Raw genomic sequence first — 16648 nt, forward strand, 5'->3', positions numbered from 1 at the left:
AAGAAATGGACGATTTCCTAGATACCTACCAACTTCCAAAACTAAGTAAAGAGGAAGTACACAACATGAACAGGCCCATCACAGCTAATGAAATTGAAACAGTTATCAAAAATCTCCCCAAAAATAAAAGTCCTAGACCAGATGGTTTTACAAATGAATTCTTTTAAAAGTCTTCCAGAAGACTGAAGTCACTGGAATACTCTCTGCCAGCTTCTATGAAGCCGACATCACTCTGATACCAAAAGCAGACAGGAACACAACCAAAAAAGAAAAACTACAGACCAATATCTCTGATGAACATAAGATGCAAAAATATTGAACAAAATTCTAGCCAACCGGATACAGCCGTATATTAAAAAGATTGTTCATCATGACCAAGTGGGGCTTATCCCAGGCATGCAAGATTGGTTTAATATACGTAAATCAATCAATGTGATCCACCACATCAACAAAAGCAACACCGAAAACCACATGGTCATATCAATAGATGCAGAGAAAGCCTTTGACAAAATACAACATCCCTTTATGATCAAAACACTACAAAAAATGGGAATAGATGGAAAATTCTTGAAGATAGTGGAGTCTATATATAGCAAACCTACAGCCAACATCATATTCAATGGTAAAAAACTGGAAGCATTTCCACTCAGATCAGGTACTAGACAGGGCTGCCCACTATCACCATTACTATTCAACATAGTGTTGGAAGCTCTTGCCATAGCAATCAGGCAGGATCAAGGAATTAAAAGGGATACAGATAGGAAGAGAAGAAGTCAAACTCTCCTTATTTGCAGATGACATGATAGTATACATGGAAAACCTAAGGAATCCAGCAAGAAGCTTTTGGAAATCATCAGGCAATACAGTAAGGTATCAGGCTATAAAATTAACATCCAAAAGTCAGTGGCATTCCTCTATGCAAACACTAAGTTAGAAGAAATTGAAATCCAGAAATCAATTCATTTTACTATAGCAACAAAAATAATAAAATATCTAGAGTAAATCTAACCAAAGAAGTGAAAGACTTGTATACTGAAAATTATGAGTCACTACTCAAAGAAATTGAAAAAGACAGAAAGAAGTGGAAAGATATTCCATGTTCATGGGTTGGAAGAATTAACATCATCAAAATGAATATAGTACCCAGTGCCATCTAAGAATTTAATGCTATCCCCATTAAGATCCCAAGCACATTTTTTAGGAGAATAGAAAAAAATGCTACAAATGTTTATCTGGAACTAGAAAAGACCTAGATCTGCCAAGACAATCTTGAGAAAAAAGAACAGAACTGGAGGCATCACACTCCCAGATTTCAAACTGTATTATAGAGCCATTGTCATCAAAACTGCTTGGTACTGGAACATGAATAGACACACTGACCACTGGAATAGAATTGAGAGCCCAGAAGTGAGCCCCCACACCTATGGACATCTAATCTTTGACAAAGGTGCCCAGACTGTTAAATGGGGAAAGCAGAGTCTCTTCAACAAATGGTGTTGGAAACAATGGGTTGAAACATGCAGAAGAATGAAACTGAATCTCTGTATTTCACCAAATACAAAAGTAAATTCCAAGTGGATCAAGGACTTGGATGTTAGACCACAAACTATCAGATACTTAGAAGAAAATATTGGCAGAACTCTTTTCCGCATAAATTTTAAAGATATCTTCAATGAAACATATCCAATTACAAAGAAGACTAAGGCAAGTATAAACCTATGGGACTACATCAAATTAAAAATCTTCTTCACAGCAAAAGAAACCACTATCCAAACCAAGAGACCCCTCACAGAATGGGAGAAGATCTTTACATGCCAAACATCAGATAAGAGTTTAATAACCAACATATATAAAGAGCTTGCCAAACTCAACAACAAGACAACAAATAACCTCATCCAAAAATGGGGGGAGGACTTGGACAGAATATTTACCACAGAAGAGATCCAACAGGCTGAGAAATACATGAAAAAATGCTCCAAGGCTCTGATTGTCAGAGAAATGCAAATCAAGACAACAATGAGATACCACTTCACTCCTCTGAGAATGTCATACATCAGAAAAAGTAACAGCAGCAAATGCTGAAGAGGCTGTGGGGTCAAAGGAACCCTCCTACACTGCTGGTAGGAATGTCAATTGGTCCAACCTCTGTGGAGAACAGTCTGGAGAACTCTCAGAAATGGACCTAGAAATGGACCTACCCTATGATAATGCAATTCCTCTCCTGGGGATATATCCTAAGGAACCCAACACATACATCCAAATAGATCTGTGTACACATATGTTCTTGGCAGCACAATTTGTAATAGCCAAAACCTGGAAGCAATCCAGGTGTCTAACAACAGATGAGTGGCTGAGCAAGTTGTGGTCTATATACACAATGGAATACTACTCAGCTGTAAAAAATGGTGACTTCACCATGTTCAGCCGATCTTGGATGGACCTTGAAAAATTCATGTTAAGTGAAATAAGTCAGAAACAGAAGGATGAATATGGGATGATCTCGCTCTCAGGCAGAAGTTGAAAAACAAGATCAGAAAAGAAAACACAAGTAGAACCTGAAATGGAATTGGCATATCGCACCAAAGTAAAAGACTCTGGGGTGGGTGGGTGGGGAGAATACAGGTCCATGAAGGATGATAGAGGACCTAGTGGGGGTTGTACATTGTTATATGGGAAACTGGGGAATGTTATGCATGTACAAACTATTCTATTTACTGTTGAATGTAAAACATTAATTCCCCAATAAAGAAATTAAAAAAAAAAGGTAACAAAAAAGGAAAAAAATAGCCTCCACGAGTAGTGGATTCGTAGTGCCGGCACTGAGCCCCAGCAACAACCCTGGAAGCAAAAGAAAAAAGAGGGGGAGACACCTGTAGCCCTGCTTCACCACTAGTGAAGTTTTCCTGCTTCCTGGCAGGTGGGGAGCAGGAGCTCGATCTTGGGTCCTTAAGCTGGGGCTTGGTGCCTGCACCACAAATCCACTGCTTCTGGAGGCCATTTTTCCCATTTTGTTGTCATTATTTTTATTGTTGCCACTGATGTTGTTGTTGGGTAGGACAGAGAGAAATCGAGAGAGGGGAAGACAGAAAGGGAGAGAAAAAGACAGACACCTGCAGACCTGCTTCACTGCCTGTGAAGCGACTCCCCTGAGGTGGGGAGCTGGAGGCTTGATCCGGATCCTTATGCAGGTCCTTGTGCTTGTTGCCACCTTTTGCTTAACCTGCTGCGCTGCTTCCTGACTCCCCCATCTACTTTCTATTTAGAGAACTTAGCCCAATATCTGCATGTGACAGTTAAAGCTTAACCTGCTGCGCTACTGCCAGAACCCTGGGTGGCTATTTTTAATAACAAAAGTACACTGGTTTCATATTTTCACATACCACTTTCCAGTTTGGTTCTTGAATGAGGTCCACAGAATGCAATAAATCGGTCTGGTATTATCCAATTTAAATCTCCATTTTCTGCCTTCTGCAAAGGGAAGATGAGCAGAATTCATTTCCAAATTTATTTTCTATCCCATGTGTATTTTTTTCCCCATTTCAGAGATAAAACATCAGCATCTCTCCACCCCACCCTTTCTGCCATAGCACTCCCACATGATGCTGGGGTTCAAACAACACAGGGCCTTGAACATAGTCATCAGGTAGCATCATACGTGACATTAACAAAAGGAAGGATAAGTGTTTGAGCACCCAGATCCAGTGTGAAATTACACCTGCTCCTACTTTGGAATCATACAAGTCAGTGAATTTTCCCTTAAAAAACTAAGTCAGTTTTGTTTACTTTCTATAAGTTATAATCAGAAGTATTCTGACTTCATACAAATAAAAGGTTATACTTTTATAAACATGGCACCCTTTAATCTTTATAGTAACACCATTAATACCAAAATAATTGGAATTTAATAAGCAAAACTGTCCAGGAGCTTATGAATGCATTTTATTTTATTTAAATATTTATTTTATTTATTTATTCCCTTTTGTTGCCCTTGTTGTTTTATTGTTGTTGTTGTTGTTGGATGGGACAGAGAGAAATGGAGAGAGGAGGGGAAGACAGAGAGGAGGAGAGAAAGACAGACACCTGCAGACCTGCTTCACCACCTGTGAAGCGACTTCCCTGCAGGTGGGGAGCCGGGGTTCGAACCGGGATCCTTATGCCGGTCCTTGTGCTTTGCGCCACCTGTGCCTAACCCGCTGCGCTACAGCCCGACTCCCATGAATGCATTTTAAAATGATGCACCAAATGCAAAAATCAGTGCCAAGGAATGGGACTGTAGAAATAGGGAAAGAGATTGTTCACGCCAAGAAAGAAAAATGGTATTCTTTCTGTAAGTGGACTTACCTCATAGTATTCGTATTCATTAATGTTAAATGAACTGAAGTTAAGGAAGCCATACAGCATTGCCTAAAATTCAGAGTAAAACTTTTTAGAAGATATAAATAAAAACAATTTCCAATCTAATACCCTAATCATAATCAGGATACACCTCCAAAAATCATTACTATTGACTACACACAAACACATGCACACACACACACCCACTCAAGAGCAACACTCCATCACATGTGGTGACAGGGATTAGACCCTGGACCTTACATCTGTATGCACGGCATGAGCTCTATGGCTGAACCACTTCCCTAGATTCTAGTTTTTATATTTAAATTATGTTCCACTGGCTGCTTTCCAAAAGAAGTAGACTATGGCTTTTAGATACCTCATTGTTAGAATAGTGAATAAAACAGAAATTAAAATGTCTTATGACTCTGTATTAGTTCTACTAAGCATTATTCTAAGGATATGGAAAGACTTCTTCTTCTAGCATTTACCCATGGAAAGACTAATTCAAAAGGATATATATACTCCTATGTTCATAACAGCACTATTCAAAATAGCCATAATTTAAATGCACAGACCACTGTTGAGAAAAGCTGTGTGGTATATATTCAATGTAGTACTACTCAAACAATAAGCAAAGATGGATTTGTTCTGCTTTATATCTTGACTCTTTTTTAGCCACCAGGTTCCAGATGCCACCATGATGCCAACTGGACTTCCCTGGGAAGACGACCCCACCAATGTGTCCTGGAGTCTCACCTCCCTAGACCCCTGCCCTACTAGGGAAAGAGAGACAGGCTGGGAATATGGATTATCCATGTACTGCACCCCATAATGATCCTGGGTTCATACTTTCAGAGGGATAGAGAATAGGAAAGCTATCAGGGGAGTTCAGGGGGTGGGAATTGTGTGAAAAGGTACCCCTCTTATCCTATGGTCTTGTCAATATTTCCATTTTATAAATAAAATTATATAACTTAAAAAAAACATGACATCATGTCTTTTACAAAAGTCAAAATATACAACCAGTCTAAATGTCCACTGACAACTGACTCACTAGAGAAGCTGTGTGGCATAGACTTGAAGAAGTACTACTCAGCCGTTAAAAATGAAGACACCATGCCTCTAAGGACAAAATAGATGGAACTCAGGTGTTTATACTTAATGAAATGAGTAAGGGTATTTGTGAAACCATTAGGTGATTTTACTCACATGTATAATATATTCATATATTCTATGAATAATGAAGTAAAACAAATTAATGTGCAAATTAATAACAAAATGCCGACACTCATTACTTACACTATGGTGTTTGTTAAAGAGAACAAGGAGGAAAGATACTCCTAACATTTTGAAAATCAATGTTAAATTTCTTTATTTTATTTTTTATTTATTTATAAAAAGGACACACTGACAAAACCATAGGATCCACCTGCATATCAGATTTCAGGCTCAGGAAAAAAAAACAACTAGTATAGCCACAGGCCCTTTGGAATGTAACTAAAATATGCCTACTAGCTAGCTACAAAACGGAGACCACCACCCTCCAACTCTTCATCTGCACTATTCCAGCCTTTAGGTTCATGATTAATCAACAATAATGATTAATCAACAATTTGTTTGGCTTTATATGTTAACTCTCTTTTCAGCCACCAGGTTCCAGATACTAGCATGATGCCAATCAGACTTCCCTGGACAGACAATCCCACCAATGTGTCCTGGAGCTCCAATTCCCCAGAGCCCTGCCCCACTAGGGAAAGAGAGAGGCAGGCTGGGAATATGATATGTCAAAAGATATGGGAATGGGTAGAAGGAAGCTCTTGAATGTGGTGACACTGGAACTTAAGTGGTATTGTTAGTTTTATACACATGTATACATATGAAACTATATCCCTAACAATAAACGATAAAAAACAACCAAGGGCAACAAAAGGGAAAATAAATATTAAAAATTAAAATAAAATAAAAAATAAATTAAAAGAAACAAATCTTTAAGAAAAAAAAGTTTGAGCTTTGAAATCATATCTTAAAATATAAAATGTGGGGGCTGGGTGGTAGTGTAGTAAGTTAAGCACACATGGCACAAAGAGCAAGGACCGGCATAAGGATCCGGGTTTGAGCCCCCAGCACCCCATCTGAGGGGGGGTCGCTTCCCAAGTGAAAGCGGTGAAGCAGGTCTGCAGGTGTCTGTCTTTCTCTCCCCCTCTGTCTTCCCCTCCCCTCTCCATTTCCCTCTGCCCTATCCAACAACAACGGCTATAACAACAATAACAACCACAACAAGTGCAACAAAATTAGAAAAATGGCCTCCAGGAGGAGTGGATTTGTAGTGCAGGCACCAAGCTCCAGCAATAACCAAAGAGAAAAAAAAAAGTTCAACCTGGGAGAAAAGTAAATAAATAAATAAAATGTACAGTAGAACTGGTTTACTGTATCATTTTATAGCAGTTTCTTTTGTTATTTATGGGCTTTGTCATATTTCACTATAAAATGAATTTCACTATAAAATAAACTTGGGGTCCTTTTGGCCCTAAAAATATAAGTTGCATGTAACTTGATATATTGATGAGGAAATGTTTGTTCCATGGTTTACTGATACACAATTCTAGTGTCTTGTGATGCCCTGACATTTAGAAACTATACTTAAGGACTCCCTCAGGTGTTATAAGCAGGGTCTGTTAACTATAGGTGACTTCATTCATTTGGAATGTGACATGATGGTGTCCCCTGGAGTCAACACAGCTATGCTAATAAAACATGATTAAAAAAAAATTATTTATTTATTCCCTTTTGTTGCCCTTGTTGTTTTATTGTTGTAGTTATTGTTGTTGTTATTGATGTTGTTGTTGTTGGATAGGACAGAGAGAAATGGAGAGATGGGGGAAGGTAGAGCGAGGGAGAGACCTGCTTCACCACTTGTGAAGCGACTCCCCTGCAGATGGGGAGCTGGGGGCTCGAACTGGGATCATTACACTGGTCCTTGCACTTTGCGCCATGTGTGCTTAACCCACTGCGTTACCGCCCGGCTCCCATAAAAGATGATTTTAAGATAGATTTTACAAAGTAGCAGAGACCTACTAAATTTTATATAAAACCAAGTAATAGATTAATAGTCTATTCAAATTATTCTGTTGAACTAGATAGTAATGCATAAAACCACACACATACAAAAGAAGTGATTGACAGTGACCATTACAGAAATGCCTACTGTAAATAGGACTGGGAGGAATCAGACCAATAAATGACACTAAACAGGACAAGGGGTAGATAGAATAATGGTTATGCAAAGAGACTCTCTTGCCTGAAGCTCCAAAGTTCCAGGTTCAATTTCCCACACCACCACAAGCCAGAGCTGAGCAGTGTGTGTGTGTTTTCCCATACTCATGCAGAAAATCATTATGATTCAGAACCAGTTTTTCTGGTTTGCTGCGATTCTTATACTTACGGGATAACAGAATGCCTCTGATATTACATGAACCCTAGATTTTTCCTTGCTTGCAAAGTATCTCAGTTCCCCAATAAAAAGGTGGGCACATCCTCCAAGTTACTTACCTTCTTTACTGCATGAAAACAGTCGAGAAGTGTAATATAGAAACTGCAACTCCCATAGGCAGCATCTCTGAAATCACAAACGCATTGAACTATATTAGCTTAGTTAATTTTCTTTCTTTCTCTCTCTCTCTCTCTCTCTCTCTCTTTCTTTCTTTCTAATTTCTTTATTGGGTAATTAATGTTTTACATTCAACAGTAAATACAATAGTTTGTACATGCATAACATTTCCCAGTTTTAGCTTAATTTTCTTATAGTACATTTAGCTCATGACACAACTGCCTACAATTTAAAATCAAACATTCAGAAGCAATCTAAAAAGACAGAATTCCTTTCCTTTTTAAAAAAAATATTTATTTTGTATAGAAACGGAGATATTGAAAGGGAGGGGCAGGTAGAGAGGGAGAGACACCTGCAGAAGTGCTTCACCACTCATGAAGCTTCTCCCCTGCAGGTGGGGACTGGGGGGCTTAATTGGAGTCCTTGTGCACTGTAACGTGTGTTCAACTGGGTGTGCTATCACCTTGTCCCTCTGTTCTGTTTTTGTTTGTTTTTGTTTTTTAAGATCACTGCTATAAATGTCATTATAGTTCCTACCTTCTCCAGCAAATAACTGCTTTAAAATCCCTGATCAATAATGACCTATACCTGGGGCCAGGTGGTGGCTCACCCAGAGAGTACAAGTTACCCAGTTCAAGCCGCAGTCCCCGCTAGCAGAGGGAAGCTTTATATGCAGGAGAGTAGTGCAGCAGGTATCTTTCCTTCCATGTCTCTTTCTCGATCAATGAGGGGTGGGAGGAGACAGCCACCACAAACAGGGGAGTCAAGCAGGCACTGAGCCCTAGATTATTTAGTGGTCTCTGATACCACCAGAAGCCATTTTGCCCTGGGGACAAGATAGAAGACAGATAGATAGATAGATAGATAGATAGATGATAGATAGGTAATGAACCTCTTTCTAATTTCAAATAGTCTCTCTGGATCATTTTTTGGCTTTGATGGCTAAGCTTTTCTCTAAAGTCCCTTCTTTAGTTCAACTAATCAATCATACATACCACTCCCAGAAAAGTGTCTGAATTTTTTCCCCCCAAAACTGGAAAATACTATCTCAAACTACTACCAAGAACTGCTTTTTTGACTCTTTCTTCTGTGCCTTTGTGAAAATCCACTTAAGCAGAGATGTCAGAAGGTGGCACGACTGGTAAAATGCACATATTATTGTGCACAAAAACCTGGGTTTAAACCCGCCAGTCCCCATCTGCAGGGCAGAAGCTTCACAGGGGATAGAGAAAGCTGCAGGTGCCCACCACCCCATCCTATTCTCCTCCATTTACATCATCATCATAATTCTTACAAGCCTTTAAGAAAACCCACCCAAGTTAAAAAAAAAAAGTATAAGAATGTGAGGTAATGATTTAAGTACCAGGTACAAGCTAAAAGGCATTTGTTCCTCTCATATTTTTGATATTTTTAAGAATTTAACTGAATAACTTACTTCTGATTCTTAAATCAATTAGCTTTAGTAAAATCATTCTACACTTTGGGGGACATTCCTAGTTTATAGACAACTCTCCCCAACTCTGTACCAGCACCTGTCAGTAACATCATTATAAATCTCTTTCAGCTCCTATCAATAACTTCACTATAAATCTTTTTAAATATTTATTTATTTATTTTCCCTTTTGTTGCCCTTGTTGTAGTTATTGTTGTTATTGATGTTGTCACTGTTGGATACGACAGAGAGAAATGGAGAGAGGAGGGGAAGACAGAGAGGGGGAGAGAAAAATAGACACCTGCAGACCTGCTTCACCGCCTGTGAAGTGACTTCCCTATAGGTGGGGATCCGGGAGCTCGAACTGGGATCCTCATGCTGGTCTTTATGCTTCGCACCAAGTGCACCCCCCACTATAAATCTCTTAATGTCAATTCAGACATCATCCAGAAAAATAAGGTACTACTCTCCCTGGCTTATCTTGTTGACTATCTTGAATCAGTAGAAAGTAAAAAAGTTTGGGGAGCCAGTAAAATAGCTCACTTGGATAGTGTGTTGCCCTGCCATGTGTGTAACCCAGGTTTTAGCCTGGTCTCCACTGCACTGAAAGAATCTTTGATGCTGGGGTCTCTTTTAGTCTTTCTACCTCTTTCTCTCTCTCTCTCTCTCTCAAAAAAAAAAAAGCTTTGAATTTAGACAAGATAAAAATTAATTTGGTCATTCTAGTCATGTCTACCTTCTATCATTTGATCTTATATATAAAATACTCTCTTAAATAACTATATATATATATGCATATATATATATATATACATATATATATACATATATATATATATCCCTCTAAAGTCTGGCCACGGGGAATATCACAGTGCTTTCTACAACAGACTTTCATGCCTAAGGCAACATAAGTCTCTGATAACACCAGAAGCCAGATTTGACTGGTGCTCTGGTTGGGGGGAAAAAAAATTCTCAAGTTAATAGTATTAAAATCTTACTCTTAAATTCCTGTATTTATCACAAGCCAGTAATGAAAGAGTTCCAAAACTGGTACTAAGTCACATTATGAGAAATAATACTGTAGACAAATAAAATACCTGGTTTTATGACTAAAAAGATAAAATTTTACAAACCTAACGTATCTAGATTTTTTTTTTTTTTAAATAGTGAATTACTGTCCTTTGCACCTGGGTTCAGAAGTAACTAACTTCTAGTCTCTGTCAAATGTCAATAATGTTACCAGTATCAATCTATCTCTAGTTACTGGTATCTAACTATAGGGGAGAGGCCAGGGATGCTGTTAAAACAGTGTCAACAGCATCAACATTAAGTAAAACCTGGACACAGTAACACTGCCACAATCAACTAGTTATCCTAAAATGACTATAATAGTGTTTTGCAGAAAATTGAGAAATTTTATACATGTATCAATAACTGTATTTACTGTAAACCATTAATTTCCCCCCCCCCAATTAAAAAAACGATTACAAGGTCTTCATTCAGAAACAACTGTATCAAGATCTTCTGATGAGAGACTGGTGAAATCTACCAAATTTTAGATTTACCTGAAAGGAATATAGGATGTATCTCCAAATATTAATATCCTATATGCTTCTTCTGGAGTTCTCCCCAAATATATAACCTACATTGGAAAAAAAGGAAGAGGAAAGCGATTTACTACACAGAGATACAGTCACTGAAAGAGTCTGTAGAATTCTAGCCTGTCAACTTGAGTTGGTTTTCCAGCTTCCCACAGGGTCCTGAGTCATTTGGCACCTTGTCAGGAACTTCCCATTTGCTTGAATTTGCTGTAGTTGGTTTTTGTCATTCGCAATCAAAGCGCTGACTGACAACTTATCACAACAATCTTTTGTACTAAGAAGTTCAGCATTTCAAATAGATACTTAAATCAAGGTATTAGACCACATGCTTTCACTGCACTGCCTGAGAATCCACTGAAATTGCCCCAACGAAATTGGGAGGTGTACTGAGAATGGGGAACAGATTGGGACTGGGATGATGTGAAGAGGAGGGGGGAGAAGAATAAGGATTTTTATTACCTCGACCCACTTATTTATACTATCTACTAAAGCCAGCTAGCTGGTAGATATGACTGAATTGGCTATAGGTGTAATGCACAGAGACAAAGCCTGTGGGTGGGGTAAAGACAAAGCAAAAATTGATAGATAAATAGACAGACAGACAGATAGACAGACAGATAAAAAGACACCACAACACTGAAGTTTCCTGTACAGTCATACTACCTCCCCAAGTGGAGCTAGGGCTCAAACCTGGATTGTGTATGGCAAGGCAGGAAGCCTATCTTCTATTTTCAAACAACAGTAAAGAGAAGGAGGGCAGCCTTTTATTCTGATTAATTAAAGAGAGAAAGAGAGGGAAGAACACCACCACGGTATATGCGATGCACTGAATTCAGAACCTCATGTTTGGGAATTCCCTATTTTACCAACTGTGCCAGCTCCAGGGGCATTTATAAAAATACTCTGATGATGACAGCTTCCAGGCTATCATTTTGCAACTTGATGTTAATTGATCACTCAAAATGACATTGCTTATTATTGATGAAAGAAGGCCTTCAACTCTGACTCTATATTTATAGAAGAGAAATCATATTTATCTGAAACAAGTACTAGAACAAGGAATGGATCCAAAATTCCAGAGAGCTTAGGAGAACTGCAACCAAAGGTCATAAATGACCAGGCAAGCATTTTTCAAAGTCAGTGCCTACTGACTGCTATAACAAAAAGCTAATCGAGCAGTCAGGTTCTTCAGGGTGAAAAGAGAAGCAAAGTTGTGATGGGCTGTGATGATTACAGCTGCCTCCACTACAGAGACTTTTCCTATGGCAGAACCCACATGCAAAGACAAGCCTATGCTGTGTCCTTTCTGCAGCTTCAAATGCACCTTGGGCTATTCAGCGCCTGGTTGCTATTTACAGCTGCCTGGTTGCTGTTTGTCCTGTCTGTCTTAGATATGTAGGAAGGGCATTTTCATAGGGATGAGTGATTACAAAAACTGGTTGACCTACCTAGTTCTGTTCTCTGGTGTCTACTGCCCTGCTTAGACAGCTGTCTCCTAATCTGGATTCTTACCCCACTGTTTCCTGATCCTCTCCCGCTCTGTTCTCCTAGTCTGACTCCTTCATCCGAACACAGCCACTGGACCACTCAGGGTTTCAGGTAATTAAGTCAGAGGGCAGAGAGACAGCACGCTAGTTAGCCTTGTCATGCAGGCAGTAAAAGGGAGAGCTCCTGCACTTCATGGGAGCATTACCATGGCACTGGGGAAGTTCACAGGTGCTATGGTCTCAGTCTCTCTCTCTCTCTCTTTCTCCCTCTCCCTGAAGCAAGAGAAAAACAACAATAATAAAACATGTCAGTGCATGCATGAGTGGTGACATCTCAATCATAAGACCTGGGTTCTATCAATAAATAAATAAATAAAAATTAAAAAATTTTAAGAGTAGATTACAGGTTCAAAAGAACATTAAATAACAAAATAAGTCTTCAACTATTATAGAAACTGAAGCAATCTCAGCTCAAACAATGACTTTAGGATTCTACTCACAGATCGCTGTGTTCATATATCGCCAGAAATTAGTAAGTATCATAACTATCAATGTGAATGTGTATGAGGTAAGTTCTTCCAGAAACTATTCAAACTGCCTATAATAAAAAAACTCATGTAGGATGACAAAAACGTGACCAGTAAATCTATGATTATAATCAGCTCTAATAAGGTGTTCTATTAAACGTTACGGAAAAGCAAACCTGTCAGCTATTTACCGATATTCTGCTTGAGGCATTTGCTCTCCAGTCAGATGCTTTGACCACAGAAAAATACTTAGAGTAATGGCTGATTTCCCATCTGCCCCATGTGAGAGCTCAATACTGTAATCTTCAGGAAACTATAAATACTGGGCCAGTGAGATACAGCCAAAGTTGATAACCATAAAATAGAATGGTAAAATTTTCAATATAAAAATCAGATTTGACGTCACAGGGGCAAATAACTGGAAGAAAAAGAATATATTTAGTAGATGTCGACCTTACCAAAACTGTAACTAAAGGCCAGTTCAGTCTGAACATTTTAATACTTTAAAACTCTATATGCCTGGGGCCAGGAAGGCGGGTTAAGCACAAATGACATGAAACACAAGGATGGCCATAAGGATCCTGGTTCAAACCCCTGGCTCCCCACTTGCAGGGGTCACTTTATAAGCGGTGAAGCAGGTCTGTGGGTGTCTGTCTTTCTCTCCCCCTCTCTGTCTCTCCTCCTCTCTCTCTTTCTCTCTGTCCTATCCAACAACAACAGCAATAACAATAACAACAAGGGCAACAAAAATGGGGAAAAATGACCTCCAGGAGCAGTGGATTTGTAGTGCAGACACTGAGCCCCAGCGATAATCCTGGAGGCAAAAGAAAAGGGGTGGGGGGAGGAGTCCAGCGGTAGTGCAGCAGGTTAAGCACACTTGGCGCAAAGCACAAGGACCACCTTAAGGATCCCAGTTCGAGCCCCCAGCTCACCTGCAAGGGGGGGGTTGCTTCACAAGCGATGAAGCACATCTGCAGGTGTCAACTTTCTCTCCCCCTCTCTGTCTTCCCCCCTCTCTCCATTTCTCTCTGTCCTAACAACGATGACATCAATAACAACAACAACTACAACAATAAAAAAAAAGGGCAACAGAGGCCAGGTGGTGGCGCACCTGGTTGAGTGCATATGGTACGTGCACAAGGACCTGGGTTCAAGCCCCTGGTCCCCACCTGTAGAGGGAAAGCTTCAGAAGTGGTGAAGCAGTGCTGTAGGTGTCTCTCTGTCTCCTTCGCTCTCTATCTCCCCCCCTTCCTTTCAATTTCTGGTTGTCTCTATCAAATAAATATTTAAAAAAAGAAAAGAAAAAGAAAAGCCTAAAGAATGCAGAAGGGAAAAGAAAAGGTAACAAAATGGAAAATAAATAAATATAAAATAATTAAAAAAAAAAAACAAATAAACCAACCTCTATATGCCACAGAACAATTTTTCAGTTAACTGTTTCAAACCTAGAAATCATTCAGCTTTGCACCTACTAGTGTACTAACACACCACCTTCAGGATAAAGCACACAGATAAGGAAAGTTTTAGGGCTGGCAAGACTTAGTCACTTGGCTACTATACTTGCTTTGATATGTCATGAGCACAAACCACGTTTGAGCCCGGCCCCCATGGTACCGAGCACAACGTCAGTGGCTTTTTTTCTACCTCTGTCTTTCTGGCTGAAAAGTTGGCTTGGAGGGGTGAAGCCCCAATGACAGACCACCCCCCCACCCCCACCCCCAAACAAAAGGAAAAAAGAGAGAAGAGTTTTAAGATAGTGACAACTGTTTCTAAGAATTAATACATATATCCTGCTTTGCTCTCTAACAAGTTTGATAGGTAATGCTATTAATGGGCTTTTCTAAAAATCAGTTTTTAATTCCTGATTTGTAAGTCCAGTTCTAAGTTCAAACTATTTCAATTCTCCCCTGCCCCCTTCTTTCATGAAGCAGAACTGGTCACACATGCGATCTCACCACTCTCGGACTTTTTCATTCAGCTAAACAGAGAAAGAAACATACAGAGGTGGGGCTGGGGGAAGAACATCACAGGCTGGAGCCTGTCCACTGTTACCACAGAGCCTAAGCCTGGGCCATATGCGTGTCCTACCCATCTTCCCAGGCCCCCAATTCTAGATTTTAAAGAACATATTATCTAAAACAAGGTACTTCATTATGATATAGACATAAATGTAGGAATGATTTTTACTTGCTTCAAAAATTCTGACAATTATGGATATATGACTAGTAAATTTCCAACTTCCAAATGCTAAACAGATTTTAATAGCTTTTTTAAAAAAGGAATATACTGTGCATTTTAACTGATAAATGAGTTCAAAAGCCATTTAAAATTTGTTCTGTTTCAAAGCAGATTATAAAATGTTGTTTTGTGACTATGCATAAGCCTCTACAAATATGTTCCCCTTCAGATGAAACAGAGGATGGAAACACAAAACAATTACACAGATATAAGGAAGAAGTCTGAGAAATTCAAAATAATAGTAAAGAGGGACCATGTATGAGAGATTAAGAGCACAATAAAAGGGGCTGGATCTGGGAGTCGGGCAGTAGTGCAGCAGGTTAAGCACAGGTGGCGCAAAGCACAAGGACCAACATAAGGATGCTGGTTTGAGCCCCTGGCTCCCCACCTGCAGGGGAGTCGCTTCACAGGCGGTGAAGCAGGTCTGCAGGTGTCTATCTTTCTCTCCCACTCTCTGTCTTCCCCTCCTCTCTCCATTTCTCTCTGTCCTACCCAACAGTGATGACATCAATAACAACAACAATAATAAAACAACAAGGGCAACAAAAGGGAATAAATAAATATTTTAAAAAGAGGAGGGGCCAGGTGGGGGTGTACCTGGTTGAGTGCATGTTACAGTACACAAGGACCCAGGTTCAAGTTCCCACTCCCTACCTGTAGGGGGAAAGCTTCACAAGTGGTGAAGCAGTGTTGTAGGTCTCTCTCTCTCTCTCTCTCTCTCCCCCTTCCCTCTTGATTTCTGGTTGTCTGTATCCAATAAGTCAATAAAGATAATAAAAAAAAAATTTAAACAGAGAGAGAGAGAGAGAGAGAGAGAGAGATGGAACAGTAAATACAACGATCCTAGACTAAATACTGCTTTGAACATTTTGGATCCATTGGGGGGAAATATACACATAACTAAGAAAGACATGACAAACCGTATACTAAAATAGAGCAGATCATTGACTAAAAACAACAGGTGAAAAAAACTATATAGGAGGGGGAGGGCAGGAGGTGGAGCATCGGGTTAAGCACACACATTACAGTGCACAAAGACCCAGGATCAAGCCCCTGGTTCCCCACCTACAGGGGGGAAGCTTCACAAGTGGTGAAGCAGGGCTGCAGGTGTCTCTCTTTTTCCCTATCACCCCTCCCCTCTCAATTTCTGTCTCTATCCTATAATAAATAAAAATAGAATTTAAAAACTATATAGAAGGGGACCAGGCAGGGATGTGTACACTTAGACCACACACATTATCATGCCCAGTTTCAAAAGTTCAAGTCCCTGGTCCCCACCAACAGGGAGGAAGCTTCATGAGTGGTGTGGAGCAGTGCTGTAGGTGTCTCTCTTTCCCTCAGTGTCTTTCTAAACAAACAAACAAAAACAATGGCTCCCAGGAGTAGTGGAATCATTATGCAAGGACCAAACCCCAGAG

At 39.6% G+C, this 16648-nt stretch overlaps 1 protein-coding gene across 19 annotated transcripts in view; it reads right to left on the reverse strand.

The window, feature by feature from the left end:
• CDC14B (cell division cycle 14B) overlaps positions 1-16648 on the reverse strand; it is a 116778-nt gene that overhangs the window by 37609 nt on the left and 62521 nt on the right. For all 19 annotated transcript variants that reach the window (XR_009552132.1, XM_060200489.1, XM_060200488.1 and 16 more), the window contains exons 5-8: positions 10943-11019; positions 7888-7954; positions 4342-4404; positions 3381-3468 (exon numbers count right to left, since the gene is read on the reverse strand). Coding sequence is in view for 18 of the 19 variants with exons in the window: in XM_060200489.1 (XP_060056472.1) it covers positions 3381-3468; positions 4342-4404; positions 7888-7954; positions 10943-11019 (295 nt within the window). In the remaining variant the exon portion in view is untranslated. The remainder of the gene's footprint in view (positions 1-3380; positions 3469-4341; positions 4405-7887; positions 7955-10942; positions 11020-16648) is intronic.

The sequence above is a fragment of the Erinaceus europaeus genome, chromosome 10, assembly GCF_950295315.1.
Source record: "Erinaceus europaeus chromosome 10, mEriEur2.1, whole genome shotgun sequence".
Classification (NCBI taxonomy): domain Eukaryota; kingdom Metazoa; phylum Chordata; class Mammalia; order Eulipotyphla; family Erinaceidae; genus Erinaceus; species Erinaceus europaeus.